This window comes from Protomyctophum bolini, assembly GCF_963924005.1.
Source record: "Protomyctophum bolini genome assembly, chromosome: 16".
NCBI lineage: Eukaryota > Metazoa > Chordata > Actinopteri > Myctophiformes > Myctophidae > Protomyctophum > Protomyctophum bolini.
The window spans coordinates 28,383,466-28,405,861 of NC_137877.1; the positions used below are offsets into that span (position 1 = coordinate 28,383,466).

General features: G+C 41.2%; 1 protein-coding gene across 2 annotated transcripts; it reads right to left on the reverse strand.

The window, feature by feature from the left end:
* Positions 1-167: 167 nt before the first annotated feature.
* ttc21b (tetratricopeptide repeat domain 21B) lies at positions 168-21,563 on the reverse strand. Of its 2 annotated transcripts, none has more exons than XM_080786664.1 (29): positions 21,350-21,563; positions 20,471-20,600; positions 20,190-20,300; positions 19,704-19,870; positions 19,452-19,574; positions 18,990-19,147; positions 17,616-17,700; positions 17,374-17,472; positions 16,312-16,504; positions 15,653-15,750; positions 14,849-15,049; positions 14,141-14,270; positions 12,797-12,954; positions 12,017-12,241; positions 11,353-11,591; positions 10,426-10,498; positions 10,126-10,236; positions 9,321-9,420; positions 7,617-7,723; positions 6,893-7,081; positions 6,185-6,295; positions 5,948-6,029; positions 5,415-5,565; positions 4,789-4,950; positions 4,411-4,606; positions 1,791-2,015; positions 1,225-1,345; positions 1,042-1,109; positions 168-760 (listed from the first exon to the last, which is right to left on the reverse strand). In XM_080786664.1, exons 1-29 carry the CDS (start codon positions 21,371-21,373, stop codon positions 683-685), a joined length of 3,915 nt encoding a protein of 1,304 aa, XP_080642790.1. In that variant the 5' UTR covers positions 21,374-21,563; the 3' UTR covers positions 168-682. The 2 variants fall into 2 exon arrangements, with proteins under 2 accessions (XP_080642790.1, XP_080642789.1); XM_080786663.1 differs by having other exon boundaries at positions 9,282-9,420.
* Positions 21,564-22,396: the final 833 nt, after the last annotated feature.

Genomic DNA, 22,396 nt, shown 5'->3' on the forward strand with positions numbered 1-22,396 from the left:
CTGCCCAAATCACTAGAAATAATAATAAAAATGTCTGGTTTTGAAGGGCATGTCCCCGGAGCCATAATGTCTGGTCAAGCATTGGAACCCCCCAAATCTAAAATTCTAGAAATGCATTAAAAAGAGTGTCAAAGACCAAATGCAAATATTTTTGATGACTACATTAATTCATTGTTTATTAATTTCATTGTAAAACAGATTATTTGAATTTGTCAATAAAAATAGATGCGACCTGGTGCGGTACAAACGGGACGAACCGAGGTGAATATATATTCAGGTCCAATTCCTCATGGGGGCCCTGGCCCGTCGGCCCCCACAGACTCTACGTCACTGACACACACACACACACACACACACACACACACACACACACACACACACACACACACACACACACACACACACACACACACACACACACACACACACACACACACACACACACACACACACACACACACACACACACACACACACACACACACACACACACACACACACACACACACACACACACACACACACACACACACACACACAGGAAACAAGTCCCCAGGACTTTTTGTTTTCCTTTTAGCCTTAATGTCTGAATGTACCACGTGCCATTTACATTTCCAACCAATAAAGTATTCAATCAAATCTCTTTCTCTCTATCCTTCTCCCTCCCTCCCTCTCTTCAAGTTTAAGATCGTAGAGCACCACGTGCTTTGTCCAATATGTCTTTCCTCATCCTTGGATAATTTGGGTGAGCATCCAAAACCTTCAAAGAGAAACACATAATACACAGTATGAAGAATAATATACATTCAAGACAATACACTTAATCTATAAATCACAGTGGTTCTCAAAATGGGGTCCAGGGTGTTCCAGGGGTTCTCCAAGGAAAATGTCTGACAATATTGTTAACCAAATGGACCCTTACAGGACTTTAACTCTTGGAATTACACTCAGTTATTGTGGCATGTGGCCTAATGCATAGGGCCGGCCACTCATATATTTTATCTTTTTATTACAATGTTTGAGAACGTTTGTTTCACTCACCTTGTGACACACATCTATGGCATCAACATGCCTTTTTGCTTTCAAGTAATTAAAAGCAAGTTTGTACCCTGAAATAAATATACATGTTGTGTATTAGAAATGCATGATCAATGATAATCATTTTCAAATTTCATAGATTTGGACATGCTAAGCATTTCAGATTATTTTGTTTTTTTGACATACCAATGGTTGGGTTTGTCCGATTACCGTATTTCCATGCCATTTCATAATTGAGTGCAGCATCTCTGAATGCCTGCTCCTTTTCCATTATATAGCCCATATATTCATAGGCTTTACAGCATGACTGGGAAAGAGGACAAATGTGTCATACTGTATGTATGTATGTATTTGGTTAAAATGGGTAGGGTTTAAAAAAAGGCAAAAGCATGCTCTGTTGCACTGGCCTAAAAGTGGGTCCTTAAAAACGGCTTCAACTTCTGAGATGTATGTAGGTATGTATGTATGTGTGTATGTATTTAAAAGGGGGGCATTTTTGTAAAAATCCCAGCCCACAATACCTTCATATATTTAAAAAGAATTCCAACATAGGGTTACCAGTGAAGGGCAACCTGCCTATTCACTGGAGACTATGCAAAGCAGAGGCGTCCACCCCCCTGAGTCCAAGTTAGACTAGACCGCATACCTAAATGTATGTATGTATGTACAGTATGTGTTATATTGCATAACAAATAACCATAAACTTGCACAACAGATATTCAGCCTTAAGTTACCACCATTTATTTATTCACCTTGTTATGACGGAGGCATCTCTTCAAGAGGTCCCCAGCCATGTCATATTTCCCTGAATGGATGTAAATGTCTGCCAGGAGCAGCCAGCTCTTCTCAAACTCATCCGCGTCAACGATGCTCCAGTTCATCTTAGCTATGCGCTTCAGCTGGTTCCTGGCTCTAGGAGTCTGTTTCAGAATCATGTAAGCGGTCGCCATAGCCAGTAGCGCTGGCACATGGTCTTTCTGAAGTGAGAAACAACTCTGGTTAGATCTGCTGTCATGTAGAACACACATGACAGCAACATTGTAGACAGACATGTAATATGTAGAATGAAGGCACTGGAGACAGTTATAGCCTTTATCCAGCAGGGTGAAGTAAAAAAAAAACAACGTTGTTTGCGCCCTGCTGAATAAAAGGCTTTAACTGTCCGAGTTTGCTCCAGTGCCTTCCTTCTACCTGTTACCAGTCCTGCCCCTGAGATGCACCGGACCAGCCTATAACAGGCTTGAGGCGCGGCGGGACCCCTTTGTACAGTTTGTAATATATTTGCAATGAAATAAGAGATTGTAATGTTTCACTTCTAAGGAAAAAACTATGTAACGTTATGTTATAGCAATGTTTGGCATGATACAAAGAGCTTTCCAGTTGGGAGCTTCTGAAATCAATTAGGACAGCTCAACCAACAGGGTCTGGGATAATAATCCTGTAATGAGGGTATATTTCATCACTGTCGGGTAGAAACCTTGTACTGCCAAATTACATCAATTACACACCCAATGAAGCCTTCCCGTCAGTCATCAAATTATTGGCTTAGGAAAGCAACAAAAACAGAAATATCTGTATGAATTCAAGGCTTCATGGGGTGTGTAATTGATAGTAAAATAGATAGTGTAAAATAAGTAAAGTTTGGGTGAACTACTCCTCTAATACTGATCTACAAGCTCACAACTCATTGCAAAGAAAACTCTCCAAGACGCTAGTTGAAAATGGTTAAATCTGTCTGAATGAAATGATGATTGATCATGATTGATGATACTGAAATGATTGTCTAATGAAAACAACAACAAGGGCTTGTGACTAAATAATAACAACATTGGATGGGAGGGAAAACACACATCACAGCTGTCACCTGATCCTGTAGGTTTACACTCTATATAACATACGACGTATTAGACCGTTCTTCACCCAGGACAGGAGTCAGCCCAGCTCCTAATCCAGACAACAGTCTTGTCAAAACTTGATTATTGTAACTCCCTCCTTACTGGCCTACCAGCATGTGCACTTAAGCCTCTCCAACTGATCCAAAATGCCGCAGCTCGCTTGGTCTTCAACCAGCCAGAATTCTCACACGTCTCCCCCCTTCTCCGCTCCCTCTATTGGCTCCCGGTCGCTGCCCGCACAGAATACAAAACTCTGATGCTGGCATTCAAAGCAACCAAAGGTATGGCTCCCCCATATCTTGCAAATATGATCGAACCCTACAAACCCTCCACTCAGATCAGCCAACGCAGGGAAGTTGGAAGTACCTTCACTAAAACCGCCGGGACAACGCTCCACACATCCCAAACTCTTCTCCCTTCTGGCTCCAAAACTATGGAATGCACTTCCCATTACAATCAGAACTGCAGCCTCACTCCCAATCTTCCGGCGTAGCCCAAAACCCACCTATTCAGACTCCATCATGGCCCGTAGCACTTACCCTAGCCTAGCCCCTTAGATAGCACTTTATGTAGATTTAGATAGCATTTTATACAGACATATAGCATGTTAAGTAGACAGCACTAGAATTGCACATTTCATGTAGTCATAGCACTTTATAGTATATATGTATAGTATTGTGTATGTATAGTTTATATGTATAGTTTAATTATAGAGATATTCCACTGTTACGTTCTTAGCTTACGCATGTTTCATGATAACTACTTTTTATGTATGTATGTATGTGATTATGTGTATTGCCATGCTTTTTGTTCTTGCTTATTATAAATCGCTCTGGATTAAGAGCGTCTGCTAGATGCCTAAATTGTAAAATTGTAAATTGGATGCTTTGTTAAAGATAGATGCAGTGATCTCCCCCCCCCCCCCCCCCTTGCTAAAAATGATTATCAGGTACTATGATTATACTAACTAGGTCTAGGAGAAAGTTTTTTTTTTAGAAAGTGTACAGAAAGTGTTAAAAATATTTTTATGTGGCTACACCCACCAGTTCATAAAGTATGGTTTTCAGGTGGGTGGGTGAACTGAAGCCGAACCCACAGCTGTTTTTGTATGATAAAGGGGGAGGGGTTAGGGGAGGGGATGATATTGTGATGTCACGAACGTGGTGTATTTCGATTGGGCCTTTTGACTCAAAGGCTTTCAGCTTTCAGGAAGAAACCAAAAATACACAGGGAAGACATATTTCAATATTCTAACCTCACCTGGGGGTCTGTTAGAGTAATGTTAATGCCATAGACACATACAAAAAAGAAAATACAAAAGTCTCTGCATTCCATCTTGAACACGGGTTATTTTTTCTATTTCCATGAAAAGTAACTATGTGGACAATGGACATACAAGGTTTCAGCTCGAGAGTGACAATTTGCACAGAAGAATGTGATGTAATCACGTGCGCCATCTGGAGTGTAGACTACTTACCTCATTGTTTGCAATCTCTGTGAAAACATTGAGGGCTTTTTCCACGTTTGCCTTCTGCTTAGTGGCCAGCAAGCAGTAGTTCTCCAGGATGCGGAGCTGGACATGTCCGCCGGGCGTCTGTGGCTTTAACTCTTTCAGAAGCTTCTCCGCAGTCCTGACAGCGAGCTGTTCTGACTCCTGCTTCTCTGTGGAGTTCCTATACAGAGGCAAACATGAGGCATTAGACGCAACTTCACAGCATCACCTAGAACACAGAGCTTTAAGTATATTTTGTGTTTCTCCGTCTTTTGCTCAAGTCTACAGGACTGCATATAAATGGCCCAAATAAACGTAAATAACTTAAAATAACTGGATATTGGCCGATGTGCTGAAACTCACCCAATGTCACCGTCTAAGTTCTCAAATACTTCTCCTCCCACAGTGTCATTGTCGGGGTTTAGGCAGATTTCAATCATGTTGTACACCGCATTCTGGCCCCAGTCATTGTCTTTCCGGGCCTTGTTGAAGTGTCGCAGGCCATCATTAGGCTCTCCTGTATACCTAAACAGTGAGTAAATGGTGCGTTTGGTAAATGGTGCAATAATAGCGCTTTTATCCAAAGCGCATTACATAGATTGTGCATTACATTCACCCATTCATACACACATTCATACTCTGATGGCAGAGGAAACCGTGCAAGGCACCAACCTGCACATCGGGAACAATAAGGGGTTCAGCGTCTTGCTTAAGGACACCCAGGATCGAACTGGGAACCGCAGTCACTCTACCCTTGAGCCACACCCGCCCTCAGTGTACCGTTGAGTTTGCTACAGTTTATTTTATTATTTTTGTCTCTTTGTCTCTTGGTGCCCATAAGTTTTGAGTTGGCCACTTAATTTTATCTAGTTGACCAACTGCAGGCTTTGAATTGTGCCGTGGGTACAACTTCAATCAGCGGATGCCAAACAGATAGGCCCATAATAACCTTCTGAGGAATCAAAACTGCTTTGGATTGATGGCTTTACCACAGATAAAGTCCCCTGCAGTAGTTAAAGCCGGGATCAAACTTGGCACGAGAACAATGTTTTTCCGCCATGTCCAGAAACCTGGAAACTTCCTCCAGCTTCCCAGCTCTCCTAAGCAGGTCGATTAGACGTGACAGTGTTTGGTAGTTGTCTGAAAAAACAAAGTTACAATTGGTACAATCCATTTTCAGGGCAGATCTAATCGGCAGTGCATATTATTAACACAGTGTTTTCCCAAAGTGGGGTCCAGGGACCCTTGAAGGCTGTCCAGGGGTAGTTAAGGCTGTCCAACGTAGTTAATAATAGTATCACAGTCAGTTGTATCACTTTAACCCAATTTTACTTTTTAATTATACTTCGGCTATTCAAAAATAGCTAATCTCACAGCTTCTCTTATGGGCGTTGCTGAAACAAAATGTGGTCTGTGGCTAAAAACACATATCAATTTGACATGAATATGTTTGAGAACCAATGTATGAAATGTCTTTCAAGTTGTCCTCTTTTGTTTAGAGAATCATGGGCCCTGGTCTCACCTGGTTTGCGCTCCAGGAGCTGCTGGAAATGGAAAACCGCCTGTTCATAGTCCTGCTTCCGGAACATCAGGTCAGCCATCATCTGAAGACATACGTAGATGACAAAAGAGCAACAATCAAAACTTGACAGACAAATATATAGAATAGATTGATAAATAGATAAGAGAGGTAGAGAGAGGTCGACACACACACACACACACACACACACACACACACACACACACACAAAGAACAAACCAGTGTGGCATCTTCATTGAACTGGTCATTCTTCAGAATGACGCTGCACTGCTGCTGGCAGGCGTCCACCTCGTCCAGCGTGAGATACAATCGTGCCAGTTCCAGCATCACCTAGAAAAGAAACAGGGCATTCATTCAACTGAAGAACACGTTGTTTTTTTCCCTGTTTACTATCAGAGACAGTGGGTTGTTTTCCGGTCAAATTAACTGTGCTTTGTTTCCCTAATTCATAAATTCATAGTCAGAAACCTTGTTATCTCCATATTTCTCCATGTTTCTTTCCATAAATTATGCCCTACTTTCTCATACAGCAGTGCAAAATAGAAAAACTAGCCGATCTATAAGCTCACAACGCATCACGATGCAATGCGTTGTGGATCTGCAATTTTTTCTTTAAAGTGGAAGGAGTGAAAAGTATTAACAAAAGTGTGTGACTAAATAATAACTACATTGGATCCATTGGAACACACATGCTTTTTTCCATTTCCTCCAAAGTAACGGATTTGGACATAAAAGGTTTCCGGCCAACTTCAACGATATGCATTTGTAGCAAGCTTAAATGCTTGACTCTTGCCTGAATTGAATCGTCAATCGCATAGGACTAAAACCACAACACAGGGATAAGACTTTTAAAAAAAGGTGCCAGGGCTTGTCCAGTACAGCTGCAGTCGGGACACACAGGATGTTTTTTGATTCAGCTGCGCTGACCTTGCGATCACTCTCACAATACACAAGAGCTTCTTTGTAGAATTTGACTGCTCTCTCATAGCCTCTCTGACTCGTGTAGTGTTTAGCGATCTCGGCGCAGATCTCGGCGGCGAGTTGCCTCTGCACAGGGACGGCGTCAGGCTGCTCCAACTGCACCCGCTTCAGTACCTTGGCCTGCACGTCTCGGGCCTGTGGTGGTGGAACAAATACTTAAACCACACTACTTGAGTCAAAGTACAGTCCTGCTCAAATATTACTAAACTAGGCTGTAAGTGAAGGTAAAATGTGTACTTGAGTACTTGCTAAAAAGAATAGTCTGAAGTAGAAAGTACAATGCATGAACAAAAATATCAATAACAGTGAAAATAGTACATGCACAAGCTCACTGCCCGTCAGTTGTGAACATATAAATATGCCATTATCACAATATTTGAAATAAGGCTTAAGTGGTTAGTTCATGATTCATACTTTTTCTTTCCTAGAAATGTAGTGGAGTCAAAAGTACAATATTTGTCTTTGAAACATAGTGGAGTGAAAAAATACAAATACTAAAGTAAAGCAGTAAATACTATAGAAGTAAAGTACAGTATTCAAGTAAATATACTTTGTTAATGGCAAAGACACAACCTGGATTCAACTGGTGATTCTTGCCAAACAATTTGAGCTGAACATTTTGAGCACTATATGAGCCTGTCAGAGAAGCGGGTAATCTGGAGATACTTACTTTTTGGAGAGAAAGTAAAGCTTCTTCGTTTTTGCCAACCTTACTTTGGATTTTTGCTGACAGGACCAGATAACGACAATCATCTGTGAGAGCTGGCAGTTCATTCACTGCATAGATCAAAACATAAAGCAAACATTAAGCCGGAGTTATACTTTGTTGTGCATCGCGGTGTGCACTTAAATGGCAGATCTACAAGCTCATACTGCCTCAGTACAACAGATTGTATAAAGACACAGTATTAAGACCACCATTAGAATAACATAAAAGTAGTATGGCATGGAACATCTCATTTTTCTAGAAAGCCATTACAGATGTTTTGATTTGTTTTACAAAATTCACAGTAGTTCAGCCTCGGGTCGAAATTGCATTGTCTTTGTATCCAGATGTTAATACGTATATACATGCTTGATTTGCATCATCACAAATGTGCAAAAGCCATTGCGGGTGACTCAGTCGTTCCGTGACTTTGTTTGCCACGTCTAAAGCCAGAGAGCTCTGTCTAGAATGCTCACTGTAAACATTTAACCACTTTGAACCCTTGCATTTTTTCTGGGCATGTCATAATAGGTTATCGTTTGGTGAAAATAGCAGACCTAGCTTGTTGTGAGCTTGTAGAAAGGCTATTTTGGCTTCGAGATTTGGGGCTCCATTTTAATCAGTGCCCTTACCCGCGATGCTGCCCGCAAATTACGGGTAGGGCAGCTTGCACTGCCCATAAATTGTATTTTCGTGCAGCGCTACCCGCTATCCATTATGCCGACACCATTATTTGCGCCTGGAGGTATGGCCATGGGCGTGTTGGCACATTTTCCCCAAAATTGCTATTTTGGCCACACACATTTGGGAAAGCGCATAGCGGTGTTTAAAAGCACCCGGCCGTAAGCCGTAATGTAAAATCCTTTTGGTCTAGAGCGGCGTGACTGCAGCAATGGACTGCTTCAACGGACAACATCTCTACATATTCTCCACGCATCTGTCATTGCAATTTTCCTATAATCAGCAGAAGTGAGTGGCAATTCCTTGTGTCCATTGTGTTTATATAATTGTCTATTCAAAGAAGTTATTTGATTTGTGCCGTGCATTGTGCCGTGCATTGTTTCATCACTCCATTACGCAGAAAATAATTAATGGATTACAATAATAGAAAAATCCCCATAATCAGTAACTAGGCATAATGTAACGGGTAGCAGAGTTATTTTAGGGATTTAGGCTGGTATCCAAAATAGCAACTTTTGCAGGGGAACACCCCTTCCCCAATGCTAAATCCCAAAATAGTGGATTTAGGGACTTGGAAAGGAAATAGAGCCCTTGGTGTAAAGGGGAACAGGAGTGGGGTCAATGATAGCACCCTTGGAGACCCCGTTCAATGAAATATATAGGGTGTTAAGTTAAACCTTATATTTAGATGTCTTCTAAATCCTGACAGTTTTCTGAAAAACCTAGGTTTCTGTCAGTGGTTCTCAAACTTTTTCCATGCCAAGGACCGCCAGAATTATCTGCATTTGGCCGCAGACCCACATCAGAAAATAATTTGTTCCAGGAACCCCCCAGAAGCAAATATTTGAGTTAAAAAGCGAGGATCTGCTATTTTTCAACAGCTAAAGGTGACATAGATGCGTGCGGCGACGCAGCGTCCTTAGGTCTAAATGGTTTTAAGTGGTTAACCTTGGTCATGTGCCAGAGCCTCGTGTAAAACTCTCTCACAGCGCTCATTCTGCTTCAACTTCATCAGCAGCTCGGCGAGGTCATAGCGCAGGAAGTTCTGCTGCTCAGTCCGCAGGGCAGCTTCGTAGTAATTGATGGCCTGTGTGAAGTCAACAGCAACTCTGTGTCAACATTGATCTGCGTCGCGGACAGACCTGGAGTCTTTTAGGGGCAAAGCCACTTTGGCCTTTGGTGCTGTAAATCTTCTGAGAGCAGAGGCCAAATACCAGAGCAGCGAGCAGGGTCAAGTAAAACAATTACTTGCATTAACAAACCATGAACATAGTTTAAGTGTTACAGATTAATTAATTTTTAATACGTAGTATGAAATAAAGGTTCATGGTTCTACTTCGAGGTTCAACTTTATTGTCAACAATATCAATCACAGATTAAAAGGCAATTAAATTTCATTGTGCGCTAAACCTCACACACCTCACAGTCTCAAGATGTTGGCCATTAAATCCTCAATGTGATCAGTGTTCAAACTGAACTGCATAAATAAAATCAATATTAAAAACCTAACTACATGAAGGTGCATAACAGAAGCGGTCAGCATATAGATAGCAGCATAAATACATAATTGAATAAAAATATGTTTGGATTTTCCATTGTGCCATTTTACTTCACTTTCACTTGTTTGCCCTATGGTTGTTGCCCGATAACAATTCAAAATCTCAACAAAAGACTGATGTTTAAAAAACGTATTAGAGCATATCATTTTTGAGGGGCATAAGGCCAAACTTAGAGGCATGGCAGCTATGGCCTCCATGAAACAGATTTATCTGCTGTGCAATGCATCACAAACCTTTACGTAGTTGTGGGTCTTCACAAGGGCTTTCCCAATCTTGCTGGCTAAGGCACCGTCCTTTGGATTCTTCTTCAGAGCTTGCTCATAGATCTCTATGGCCTTCTCCGGCTACGGACATTTACTTTATTTCATTTAATTCTGATGTGATTTGTTTTTGCAACACCAGAAACTCTGACAGATCTTCCTTTCCCCGTAAGGAGATGAAGTCACAGCATGTTGTTGGCTTCATCTTACTCTAAATATTATGAAAAACATACTACATTTAGACATCTATACTACTCAAAATCTCCCACTCACCTCTTGAATGTTCATGTAAGCATCGCCTAGCAAGAGATATGTGTGAGGGCTGGGCAGCTTCTCCACCATTTCTCTGGGGAATAGAATGACACACCGCATTGACCACATTCACATAGCCACCATCTAAATATGGCCTATATGAGTTAAATCCTGACATTGCACCATTTCATTATACAGACACGCATCTTCCCTGGATGCTTGATTACTTAAGTAGTGTCTCGGTGTTGGAATGCCTGTGAACATAGTCGTACTGTAAGTATGAAGGGGACTATCTGTACACTTCTACCAGCATTAGAGGCTGGCACCATCGCAAATGTCGCCTTTGTTTACTGTGATCAGCTACAGTTAAACTTCTCGCTTACATTTACTGTAAAATCGTGAACTTTCGCAATCTTTTCATACTATAGGCTGTGGATGTGATGTAGGCACAATAAACCGCTAGAAAAAGATAAATGGCTGCGAGTATCATTTGACTGCCACCTGGCATTATGCCACAGGGCCCAGGGGAAGATTAAAGCTGCATACAGGATTCAGACAAGTACACCTACTTCAACAATACTCAAAAAGTGTACCAACCACATTTTATAGAAAACATTGTTTTTGCATGCAAATTGGAAACAACAATGCCATTGGAAAGTGAGGAGGTGGTACTGTACATGAGACCACATACGGGTGCTAAAATGTGATGAAGTGAACTTCTTTAGGAGCTACTTTGCAGTGTGCAGACTTAAACTTACAAACAGAACCATATTTTGTGACACAGGGTACGCTAACAGTTATAGGCACAATGACAGGACGTCTGCTCAGGGCCCACTTTAGGTCTGCAATGACATCATTTATGTCTGTGCGGGACCTGCGGACACTCGTCTGCATCATTTGTTAGTGACTATGAAATGGACGGGCCTGAGTTTAAAGATTCCCGCTCACCTGTAACAGCTGGCATAGAGGCGTTTATCTTTCCTGTGATTCAGATAAATCTCTGCCATTTTCTCCTTGGCTTGTATGTAGTAGGGCTGCTCTGGAGTGATGTTTCTGAGCATAGTCAGCGCTAGCTCTGTGTCACTGCGCAGCAGGGCCAGATCTGCGTTGGCAATGGTCACGCGCAGTTCCTCAGGGGTGCCTGAGAACTCGTTGATGGCATCCTGCATCACCTTGGCTGCTTCATGCTGAAATATAATTCTTAGTGTTAATTCAATTTATGAGCCTCAGCGCTTTTTGAAAAAAGACATCTAGTGGACAAATGGCCTAAACCGGTCTTAACTCAGCATAACTGTATGAGCTAAACCTCGTTAGCTATGGCCTTTCTGTCTTACACTAGGGCCTAGTGTGACACAAGACTAGGCTATGTGAGGACTGAGGAGTGATCTTTATTGACCTGAAGACATTATTTATCCTCGTCCTATTGATACAGTGTGTCCTAGAAGTCTGAATATTCCAAGATGCCACTGTACGCTGGTCTGGTATTTATTATACCGGTAGTTATTATGAGTACAGCTTAGTTTTGTGGTGTGGACCCCTCTAATCTATGTACTGTATATAAATATGGTCTGATACCCACTTTTATTTTAGGAGTGCAGCTCTCATACTGTACCTGTTCTCCATTGAGCCAGAGGGCCTCGGCTAACTCCAAAAAGACAGACACACAGTCGGCGTGGCTCAGCTCAACCTTCTTGCTCTTGGACTTGGATGAGGATCCAGCTCTACGGACCCCTGGGAGACTCATGACCATCTGCAAGGTCTGTATGGCCCCCGGCAGTTCACCCATCTTCTTCTGGGCCTGGGCCTTGATCAGGTGGTACAAGGGGTGTTCTCGAACCTGGGGTGGAAGAACACATAATTATCCCTTTTCCACAGCCAATTTTGTGCTTTCAATCCACCTCCTGGGTAGACCTGACACTCATACACTGTAGATAATACTGCACTCTAATTCCAGTGGTTTTCAAACTGTTCTGTTTGACTTGCCCAAAGTGCTCAAAAGGCAAGTCAAAACCTGTAACCTGTATTCATATCCATATGCTATATCACTCTGTTTATTGGCCAGATAACATAATAAGTTTAACCATTTAGGTTCCAGTGGTTTTCAAACTGTTCTCTCTAATTCCAGTGGTTTTCAAACTGTTGTTTGACTTGTCAAAATCTCAAAACACACCTGTATTCATATCCATGCAAACTATATTAGCACTCTCTGTAAACTTATATTGTATTTGCTAAATAAAAGTTTAACCACTTGCTATTCCATACAGATTATCAAAAGTTCCCAAAATTCCAATCTACATGCTCAAAATGGACTAGATCGCAACACGTCACATCACGACGTGTGTGGGAGCCACTGTTATATTGCCATGAAGTGTCACTTGGATTTCTCTCTTACCTCAAAGTTGTAGCTGAGGCAGAGTTCAAGAGACTGGGAGCACTGTTTAAAGTTTCCTTGTTGCAGGTGAATCTGGGCCATGAGTAGGTGAGCATCGGCGTGAGAAGGACATTGGTTCAGGCAATGTTGGAGACTGCTCTGAGCAGCATCAATGTCACCTGCAACACATCCACTTTACAGCTCAAATAGGGCTTCAACTATTGCTATTGTCTTAGCAATTATTCTATAGATTGCTTTTTTGATGAATCAAATAATCTCACATTTGTCTAATAATTGTCTTTGTTTTTTATATCAATGATTTGATGTGAAATCAACTAATCAACTAAATCGGTAGCCTCGGAAACCCAGACGTTTTATTTCCTGGAAGAAAACTAAATTGGTGACAAGCAAGAAAAATGAAAATAAATTATTAACTGCTTGTAGATCTGCTAGTGTCGCTCTTTTTTTAAATGTTTGAATTTTCTTTTTTATACAATAAGAGATTAAAGATTAAATACATTAGTTAGATCAACTGCCTACAACCCTAGCTATGTCAACAGCAGTGCTATGAGGACCTTGGCTGGTGGCCTCATGCAGTGTCACTTTGACTGTGCTTGTACTTCATGGTACAGAGGCATCTCTAAGAAGCCTCTCTAAACCTCCCAAAACAAGCTTGTGAGGTTACTACTAAAATGAAACCCCAGGTCTCATTTTACCCACTTTAGTATCCTGGGGGTGGCTAAGAGTGGAGGAGAGAGTATCTCAGCTCTCATTGTGTCTGGTCTTCCAGATCCTAGATCTGTTCCTAAGTACCTGCTGGGATACCTGCCCAGAGTGAGGGATGCTCACGGGTACTCAACCAGAGGAAGTTATTATGATCTAGTTCCCCCCAGTTTCAGGACGCTCAAGGGGAAAAATGCATTTTATTACACAGCCACTACTCTGTGGAATGCACTCCCTCCAGCCCTGACAACCTTAAATCATCTTGCAAGATTTAGGAAAGACCTTAAATCATGGCTCCATCTTCACACTAACTGGTCGTAGTTAGTTTCTGACCGGGTATAGCCAATCTCCCATGCTCTGGATTCTTAGGGTAAGGATTATCTTTGTTTCATGGTTGTTTTGTTTGTACAGTATGTTTGTGTATAGTTTTATGTTACAATGACCACAATGGAAAAGAGCTCAGTCTTTGTCACTTTTTGTAAAACTTTTTAAAACTGCCAATAAAGTATTCTATCCATCCATTTATCTATCAATCTAAATCACACAAGAACACAAACACAAAAGTCATCATTGCAGTGCTTCTGTACAAAACATAAAACAAAACCATACACCCTTTCTCTAACATTTAAATGCAATGCTCACCAGACAGAAATTTTACTTTGGCCAACAGAAATACGCCTTGCAGGAGACCTGGCACAATCTTGACCACGGTGTCCAACACGGAGGCACAGCGCTGGAGCAGGGGAGCGGGCGGCTGCCCCTGGGCTGGAGGCTGGAACAGAAAAATGATGCCGATGATGATGACTGTTTCCAAAACGCTGGGTCGGGACCCATTTGTGGATTGCGGGACAAATTTTTATGGGTTTTATACATTTTGTTTTTAATTATTAGTTCAAAATATTTTCAAAGAAAACATCCCCAAAAAAGCAAAAAAAATCATGAATTAAAAACATAAATTTTCAGTAATGTCATAAAGAAATAAAACAAATATAAGAAAACAAATGTTTAAGAAGTAGTGAAAAGAGCTGATCTACAAGCTCACAACGCAGCGCGCTCTAGACTGCTTCAATGCACTTGCATGGAGAAATAGATTAAATCTAAAATAATTATTTAAAAATAAATGAAAACAGCAAATTTATTTCTCAAATCCGATCTTTTGGCCCGACTGTTCACACTGCATTTGCAAGTGACCAGATCGGATCTGTTGCAGAACTGTGTTCAGACACTTTTTACACTAGCAGCCAAATCCAGCCTGAATTCAGATCTGTGCCACATCCAGATTGGAATCCGATTTGTTTAAATGAATGATCGATAGAGAAGTGATGCATCACAACAACAGTCTAATGAGACCTTAGCTGGGCACAGTGCCAGGTACTCTTTGGTGATCTCCAGGAGGAAGTCAGCGTTGAGTTTCTCAAAGTACTCCACCCCCAGAGGCAGACCCTGCAGGGCCGAGAAGTGGGTGTCCACGGCATCGTTCAGTAAGTTGGCGATGTCCTCCTGGGGCCGCCGCCTTTTCACTGCAAGCACCGCACGCAAGTACAACAGCTCCTAACAGAGCGAATGTGAACCCGTTAAGATAGAAAAAATGCTTGTACTTCTCAAGATTTATGAGCATTCTATCATAATATGGTTGTTTAAGGAAACACGGGGATTAAGAGGAAAGGGCACGATTTGTGCTGGGAGAGTATGAGAGTGTCTGTTCTGTTTTTGTTTGTCTGTTTCTATTTGTGTGTTTGTGTAACTGCTTTGGAAATTGGAGGGGTAAAAGGAGTAGGCTACAGTACAGTAATGGACGGACAGGGGATGGACAGAGGGACAAAAGGGTGGGTGAGGGTAGGACGTTGACTGAAGTACTTATACCAGAGATAGGACACAAACACACAGTGACTGTGACAATTCTCCAAGGAAGGAAAGCTAAAGCCATAACACTGAAGACCTACAGAACCAGCTGTTGCTCATCCTCTTAGATGGCTTGACAAACAGTTTGACAATTACATTTTTTTAAATGAAATCATCATGAGCTGTAACCCATGAACAATTATCCCATTTTCAAATATTGTTCTTACCACTCTGTGGTATGCTAAGGCTTAGCATACCACAGAGTGGTAAGAACAATATTTGAAAATAGCAATATTTAAATATAGGCCTTACCCCGGATTTTCCGATGGATTGTTGGATCTCTGTGAGGAATTCCAGCTGTTGCTCTGCGTCTTCTAAGTGCCCTTCAGTCAACTGGCAACGAATTATGCCTATGCAACAGAGGAATTGGTTTTTTTAACCACTTTAACCTGGGCATCCCTATTATAGACTGTAGAAAAGAATACCAGCACTCACGTTATTCTTTTCTACAGTCTGCATCTTCCAGAACCGTGCACCCGTGACATTATGACGTGGAATTACTCAACCGAGTGCTTGCTTTTGCTTTCATCCCTATTATAGGAAAGTCATTATAAGCAAACACTTTATAAATACAATTACAAAAAATACATAATACAAATTGAATTTGTCAGTGTTAACACCTGGAACGCATCTTAGCTTTTAACCATTATTTTATACTTTAGCTAGTTTTGAAAAATCGTGAAAATGTGTGCAAATCTTTGAATACAGTATATATTCTTTCACAGCGAACGTTTAACTCAAATCTTTGCTTCTGGGGGGGTCCCTGAAACAACATATTTTCAGATGGGGCTCCAGCTTGACATGAAACAGTGACATAGCAACATTTTTCAGAAAACTGTTCGGATTTAGAAGACATTTGTAGAATCGGTCCTCAGGTCTTAATGGGTTAAGCAGACAGCTGGATCATGTACCTGTCAAAGCAGAAACACTGGTCTCATCCAGAGTCATGGCTGTCTTGTACCACTTCATGGCCTCCTTGACTTTGCCTTGCAGCACTAGCTGGTAACCCAGTTCAGTGGCCAGGTCTGAATCGGCTGACGCCCGAGAAAAGGCTCTCTCCACCATCCTATGTGTCTGTTCAATCACTTTCTCATTCTGACCACACTATTAGGAATCAATCAGACACACAAAACATATTAAGTGCTAGAATGTTGCATGTGTGCCGTTTCCTTCTGATGAAGACTCTATGCAGGTTGAAATGTAAATGTTTTTGACCAGTTTTCCCCGCACAAGGGCTTTTCTAGTGCATCTCTTTTTTTCTTTTATCACAAAATCACAATCACAGACAAGCTATATAAAACTAGAGGATTGACACATGCACCCCCACACCACAGAACATTCATTTCAATTAAAGTTGTTCACCCAGCGCATGCTGCCCCGGCCTGTAAGTATACACACTCCTTCCGGGTTTGGTCAACGGTGATTCAACAATAGAGCAGGCACACATGTGCACTATAGTTTCAAGCCATAGAAGCATGCAAAGCCGGACTCTAACGGAAACACAGTGTGGCATATTATCACCACATTTACAGCCTGGCCATTTATGGGCATGTTGATTAGGTCTAGGTGGCGGTGTGATCATTTTGACAGCACATTTTGATTCAGTTTTAGTCTTTTGACTAAAATGTAATTTAGTTTTAGTCATATTTCATAGTCATCTACGAGCTATACATCACGAGTCAATCTATGAGCTTGTAGATATTTTCAGAGTGGGTGTTGCACCTGTCTTGTCTTTTAGTTCTACTCGATCTCTTCTCCACTAGTCCCTCCCTATCATTTTAGTCCGTTGATGAAATTGTCAATATATATTATATTTAGTCTTGGCAGTTAGTTTTTATTTCATTTTCGTCAGTGAAAAAAGGTAGTCGATGAACACTTTTCGTTATAGTTTTAGTCCACGAAATCAACACAGCCAGGTGGGCTTCAGACTTTTGCTGAAGTGAAGTGACTTAAAATAATGAAGCGTGTCTCACAGTGCGAGTGAAAGCCAAGGACATCCTGTAGAGGAGCTCAGGGTTGTGAGGTTCTAGAATCTCCAGGCTGCTGATGAGGTTTGACAGCTGTTTTGCTGCCTGTCAAGTGAGAGGTGGGGTATAAAGATTATTTCTCATCAATTAGCCTCCGGATCAGAACTCAACACATGACAACTTAACTACTTCACATATTTCTATTCTGATCTCTATATAAGTGTTTGATGAATAATAAACATTATTACCTCATCAATATCACCGTCTCTACATAAAGAATGTAGTGCTAGCATCCTCAGAGCCTCCAGGTTGTTTTTATCCCTCTGTAAGAGCCTGAAATATTAAGCATAACATTAAAAATCCAATAAAGGAACACCATCTTCGACAGATTGAGGCATATGCCTTTTATCATAGCTAATAGAACAATGGTGACTGCTGAGGTAGAGTCGTTTCATGATAATTTCCATGATCAGTTGAACATTTTTAATTAAATCTATGGAAGAAAGCACACACACTGGAAGGAAAGGATGTGCATTTTGCACAGCAGGCAATCCCTTCCAATTCCCAATACAATAGTGCACAGCAGGGATAACTATTGACTTTGCTCAAGATCTGTAGAATTTGGCTGCACCCGAGTGGTCACTCGCCCTCAGGGGTCATCGCCTAGCTCTGGTCCATAGCGTTAAGGACTTCTCCTTAACGCTATGGTACTTTCAACTTCCTGCGCACACATGAAACTGAAAATAAAATGACACCGACTGTCGACTGCTGCAAAAAACACTTTCTCTACTCACCAATAGAAAGACGATTTTGTGATGAAAGCCTGGATGTGGTGGGCACACACACTCTGAGCCCCGCACCACACGTATAAAATGCACTTTTTGGCCAGAAAAACTAATATTTCACCGGAAGAAAAAATATGTTTTAGATACTACAGATCTTATATCAATTTAAAAAAAAACATTGACCAGATTCTTTCTTCCGGTGAAATATTTTCTTTTCTGACCAAAATGGCTGTGCTGCACTTCATGTGTGGACATTTTTGTCAAAATTCACATTTTTTGCCACGGACATACAAAATGAGTGTACTATAATTAAAGAGTTAAAGGGGTCCTTGGAAATAGTAATAATAATAGTATATGTGTCATACATATTCTGAAGAAAACCTGGAGATGTGTAAAAAGCAAAATAAAAAGATTGCCACAGACAAGACCAAGTCTTTGCCACAGACACATTTTGTCTGTGTACAGACATATTGATGACCCCTGCTCTCCTATTACCGACCCGTTCATACAACCTGAGGCTGAATGAATCCGGGGAAATGTCTTTAGCACTTCAGCTCAAAGGCCTTTTTATGCTGCCCGCCACTGGCCATGGTCCAGAGGGGAGGGCAAACGGGAACAATAGCTTCATTAGTATGCACTGGTTTGAGGCATCACGCTAGTTTTTCATTTGCACTTGAATGCCAAGCCACTTGCAAAGCCTGACTGTGCAACTTATTACACATTTTTGTTTCTGATCTTACCAATAGAGAAGACTTACACCCCCCAATAAGTACAATGTAATGAGTTCAGGGCAGGCAATCTAGTAAGCCCCGTCTATAGCAAGTGTCAGTCAATTACCTCTGTGCTGCATCTGTAGTTTGCTCCCAGTCCTGTAGGCTGAGTAACAGCTTCATTTTCTTAACAAAGGCGGGCAAGAACCCAGGATAACTAACAATGACTTGGTTGACCACTTCCAAAGCTCCAGAGTAATTCTGCCGATAGTCATAGTATTGTGCCTGGGATGGACAAATCATACATAGTATATCATATCATGTGTCATGTACAGTAGTGTCCATGACCAGCTTTTATAAAATGTACACATTTAGGTAGAACAGCATTGCTAGCAATTTTACAGTGTGAAACCAACCAAAATGATATATGCTATCAACACAAAAGACACATTAAGTGAATAATAGGAAAGTTGAGATGTTGACAGATCTTTAGAGAGCTGGTCATTAACAGGCTTCAGTATCCTATCAGAGGATCAGCAGCCATTGTTGAGAAATGCTGTTCATGGTGGCCTCATGGGACCTGTCTTACCTTTCCCATTAGGCCGAAGACATCTGCTTTCTCTTTCAGCCCTTCATCAAAGTATTTTCCAGCCTTTTTGGCATACGCATCCTTACTAGATGTCAGATCTATCCAGGCTTTTAGGATAATCCCCTGAACAATAGATAATAAAAAAGAATAAACAAAAAAAAATCCAACAGGTGGTATGACAAATTGGGTACTGTAATGTTCAATTAATGCCAGTTCAATATTAATATAGCTTATTTTGGGTACACAACTCACCTCTCTAGAGCCATTGGAAAGCTTTATCATTCTCTCTGTGTACTCCCTTGCTTTGTCATTTCGACCCAGGAGCCAGAGGAACATTCCTGCATAGTAGAGACTCTTGGGAGATGCACTTTTGCGATCCTCTTTTACCTTACCGTCCAGCTCTTGAATAACTTCTCTGTCTGCCATGAAGCAACACAGAGAAACCAATTAGGAGCATCACAAATTGGGAACAACGTGGCTACAATGTCGATTTCAGAATTCATGTGGCTAGCCTGTGACTTCAGTCATCTATGACATATCTAGGACGCATGACTCCAAGTTTGTGCCCTACTGGCAGAGTGCGCAAGACATTTGGCACTGATCGGTTCAGCGGTGAGATTACCTCCAGAGTCCGGACACACACACAGGACAGGTCCTCTTATAGAGGACTCCTGCAGAGGCATTCCGTAAAAACAAAAGCTTAATTGTGACATAAATACAATAATCATCTTGGTTTACCTGGATGCTGCTTTTTCTTCTCAGCATAAACAAGTGCCATCAGTGTGCAAAGTGCCACGTCCTGTCTGTCTCTTATCATCTCCAGCTTAGTTACAGCGTCATTAATTTGATCTATTGAAAAATAACATAAAGCCAAATGTCCAACCAAGACTTCAGATAAACACATTATAAACACCCCCCACTCCAAACCAAATGTTTTTGGCAAAAGATATTTTAGGCAAATGTTCCCCCCAGAGTAGGGATGCTGAGGTTCAAGTGGTGAAGTTGATTACAAGTCTTACCTTGCATAAGCGTGCCATAAGCATGGAAAAATGTGAAGATTGGATTATTGCTGAATTTCCTTTGAGCCTCACCTGCAGCATTCACTACATGATTGTAATACTTTTCATAGCAATAGTAATTAATCAAACCCTGTAAAGAAAAAAGAAACAAAGCATGGTCATTTTGTTTGCAAGAGTACATTATGCATGGTTAATATAAGAGAAAACTGACATGTGCATGAGCAGCAGTGGTTCTCAAGTGGGGTCACTCGGACCCCAGGGGTCCTTGAGTGGAGTTCAGGAGTCGAGGGGGTTCAGGAAGAGTATACTAGGCCTACAGCAGCAAATATGTAGGCCTATTACTTTATTTGAACATATAGATCTGTAAGCTCTGCAATGATTTGTATTTATTGATTTTTAATCGAGAAACCTATTATCTTTTGTGTATCCCTGGCACAAAATCTTTTCTGACGGGGGTCCTTGAGCAAAAATATCAATTTGGGGTGTCTTTCGGATTGAAAATGTTTTAGAACCACTGTTACAGAGCATAGGCTAGATCTGGTCCATAGCTCTTGGAATTTGTATCTTTTGGACCAAATGGTCTAATGATAATGGTAATCTCAGTCAAATCGAGTAAATTTAACAACGGATCAAAGTCGTAAATTCAAGATCGCATGGCACCAGATACACAGTGCCGCAGATACAAACGCACAAACATCAGGCTCTTGCCTGTATCATAACTAGCACTGGACCAGGGCTATATCTAGCCCCACAAGCAGAACCAATGGTAGTAAAGTTTCTGACATTTTTAAGACTATAAAGCGACATCCAAATTTCATAAAAGCTTTATGGAGGGTTCCGAGAGGGGCTAGGCTATATCATAACATGCAACTGGCTTACCAATGTTGTCTCTTCCTCCTCCATTTTTGCGACGCGGTTAAGCTCTTTAACGGTTCAAACAAACACAAGCTAACTATCCTGATACCAAAAGAAAAAACTGAGGTTATTGTTGTTGCTCTAGTCTAGTAAGAGATTGAGTTTTTTCTTCAATGTGTCTTCGCCATGTTGTCACTTCTCAATCTTAGCGTTCCCTGTAACTTAGTAACGACTTCAGTTCCGCCGCCATCTTTAACAAAAATGTGAATGCAAGAGGCAGTTCCTACATATTGTCGCCAGATGGAGCAGTAACTCTTGAAAAGTACGCCAATATCGCTCGCCTGGAAAAACGTATTATTTTCTATTTATATTCTTCCCTATCCCTTTATACATCACTTTTTGTATTATTCTTCCCTTTTTATGCTTTGCTGTTTCTTTTTTTATCCATGTGTTATTATTTTTGTAGGTGATGATGTTGTCCTGGCTATTTCATAAGTTTGTTGAGAAAATAATTAAGCAAAACATCCTATTCTTTGGTTAAAACTATTTTTTAAGCCTGACATACTGACATGGCCGTTTTAGAGTGATTCTTCCTTGGGGAAAACCTTGTGAAGTTGTGACAAATGGACCTTTAATTGGCAGCCATAATGACATGAAATACTATGGTAAACACAGGGGCAGGCCTACCAATTATACTAATTAAGGCTCCATTCCCTTTTCAGTAATTCAGCAGAGCCTTTGCAGTGAGCAACAAGAATCAGCAGCAGCACACAGACTGTTTGACCTGAATGGACCCCTTAGTATCATTGGTTACACCTATATGCCCTGTGGCGCCTACTTTAATGTCAACATGGCTGCTGTGTGAACTGCAGGCTAGGAGTAGCCGAGTAGACCTATATAGTACAGTAGGCTTAGGCTATATCAATTATAGGCTATTTTCCCCCCAGAAATGTAGAATAATATGTAAAGTCCTTACAGCACTGAAGGCTGTGGCATTTGAAGTGTATAAAGAAAACCATGACATGTAAAAGTAAGGTGAAGATACTTTGAATTTATGGAAATGAGTCACGC

Bases quoted from the DNA above. Each gene is read 5' to 3' on its own strand.
- ttc21b (XM_080786663.1), bottom strand. From the start codon at position 21,373: ATGGAGGAGGAAGAGACAACATTG. The intron at 20,301-20,470 runs GTAAGACTTGTA...ATTTTTCAATAG, and splicing joins TTATGGCACGCTTATGCAAG to ATCAAATTAATGACGCTGTA. The intron at 12,955-14,140 runs GTGAGCATTGCA...GATGTGTTGCAG, and splicing joins CAAAGTAAAATTTCTGTCTG to GTGACATTGATGCTGCTCAG.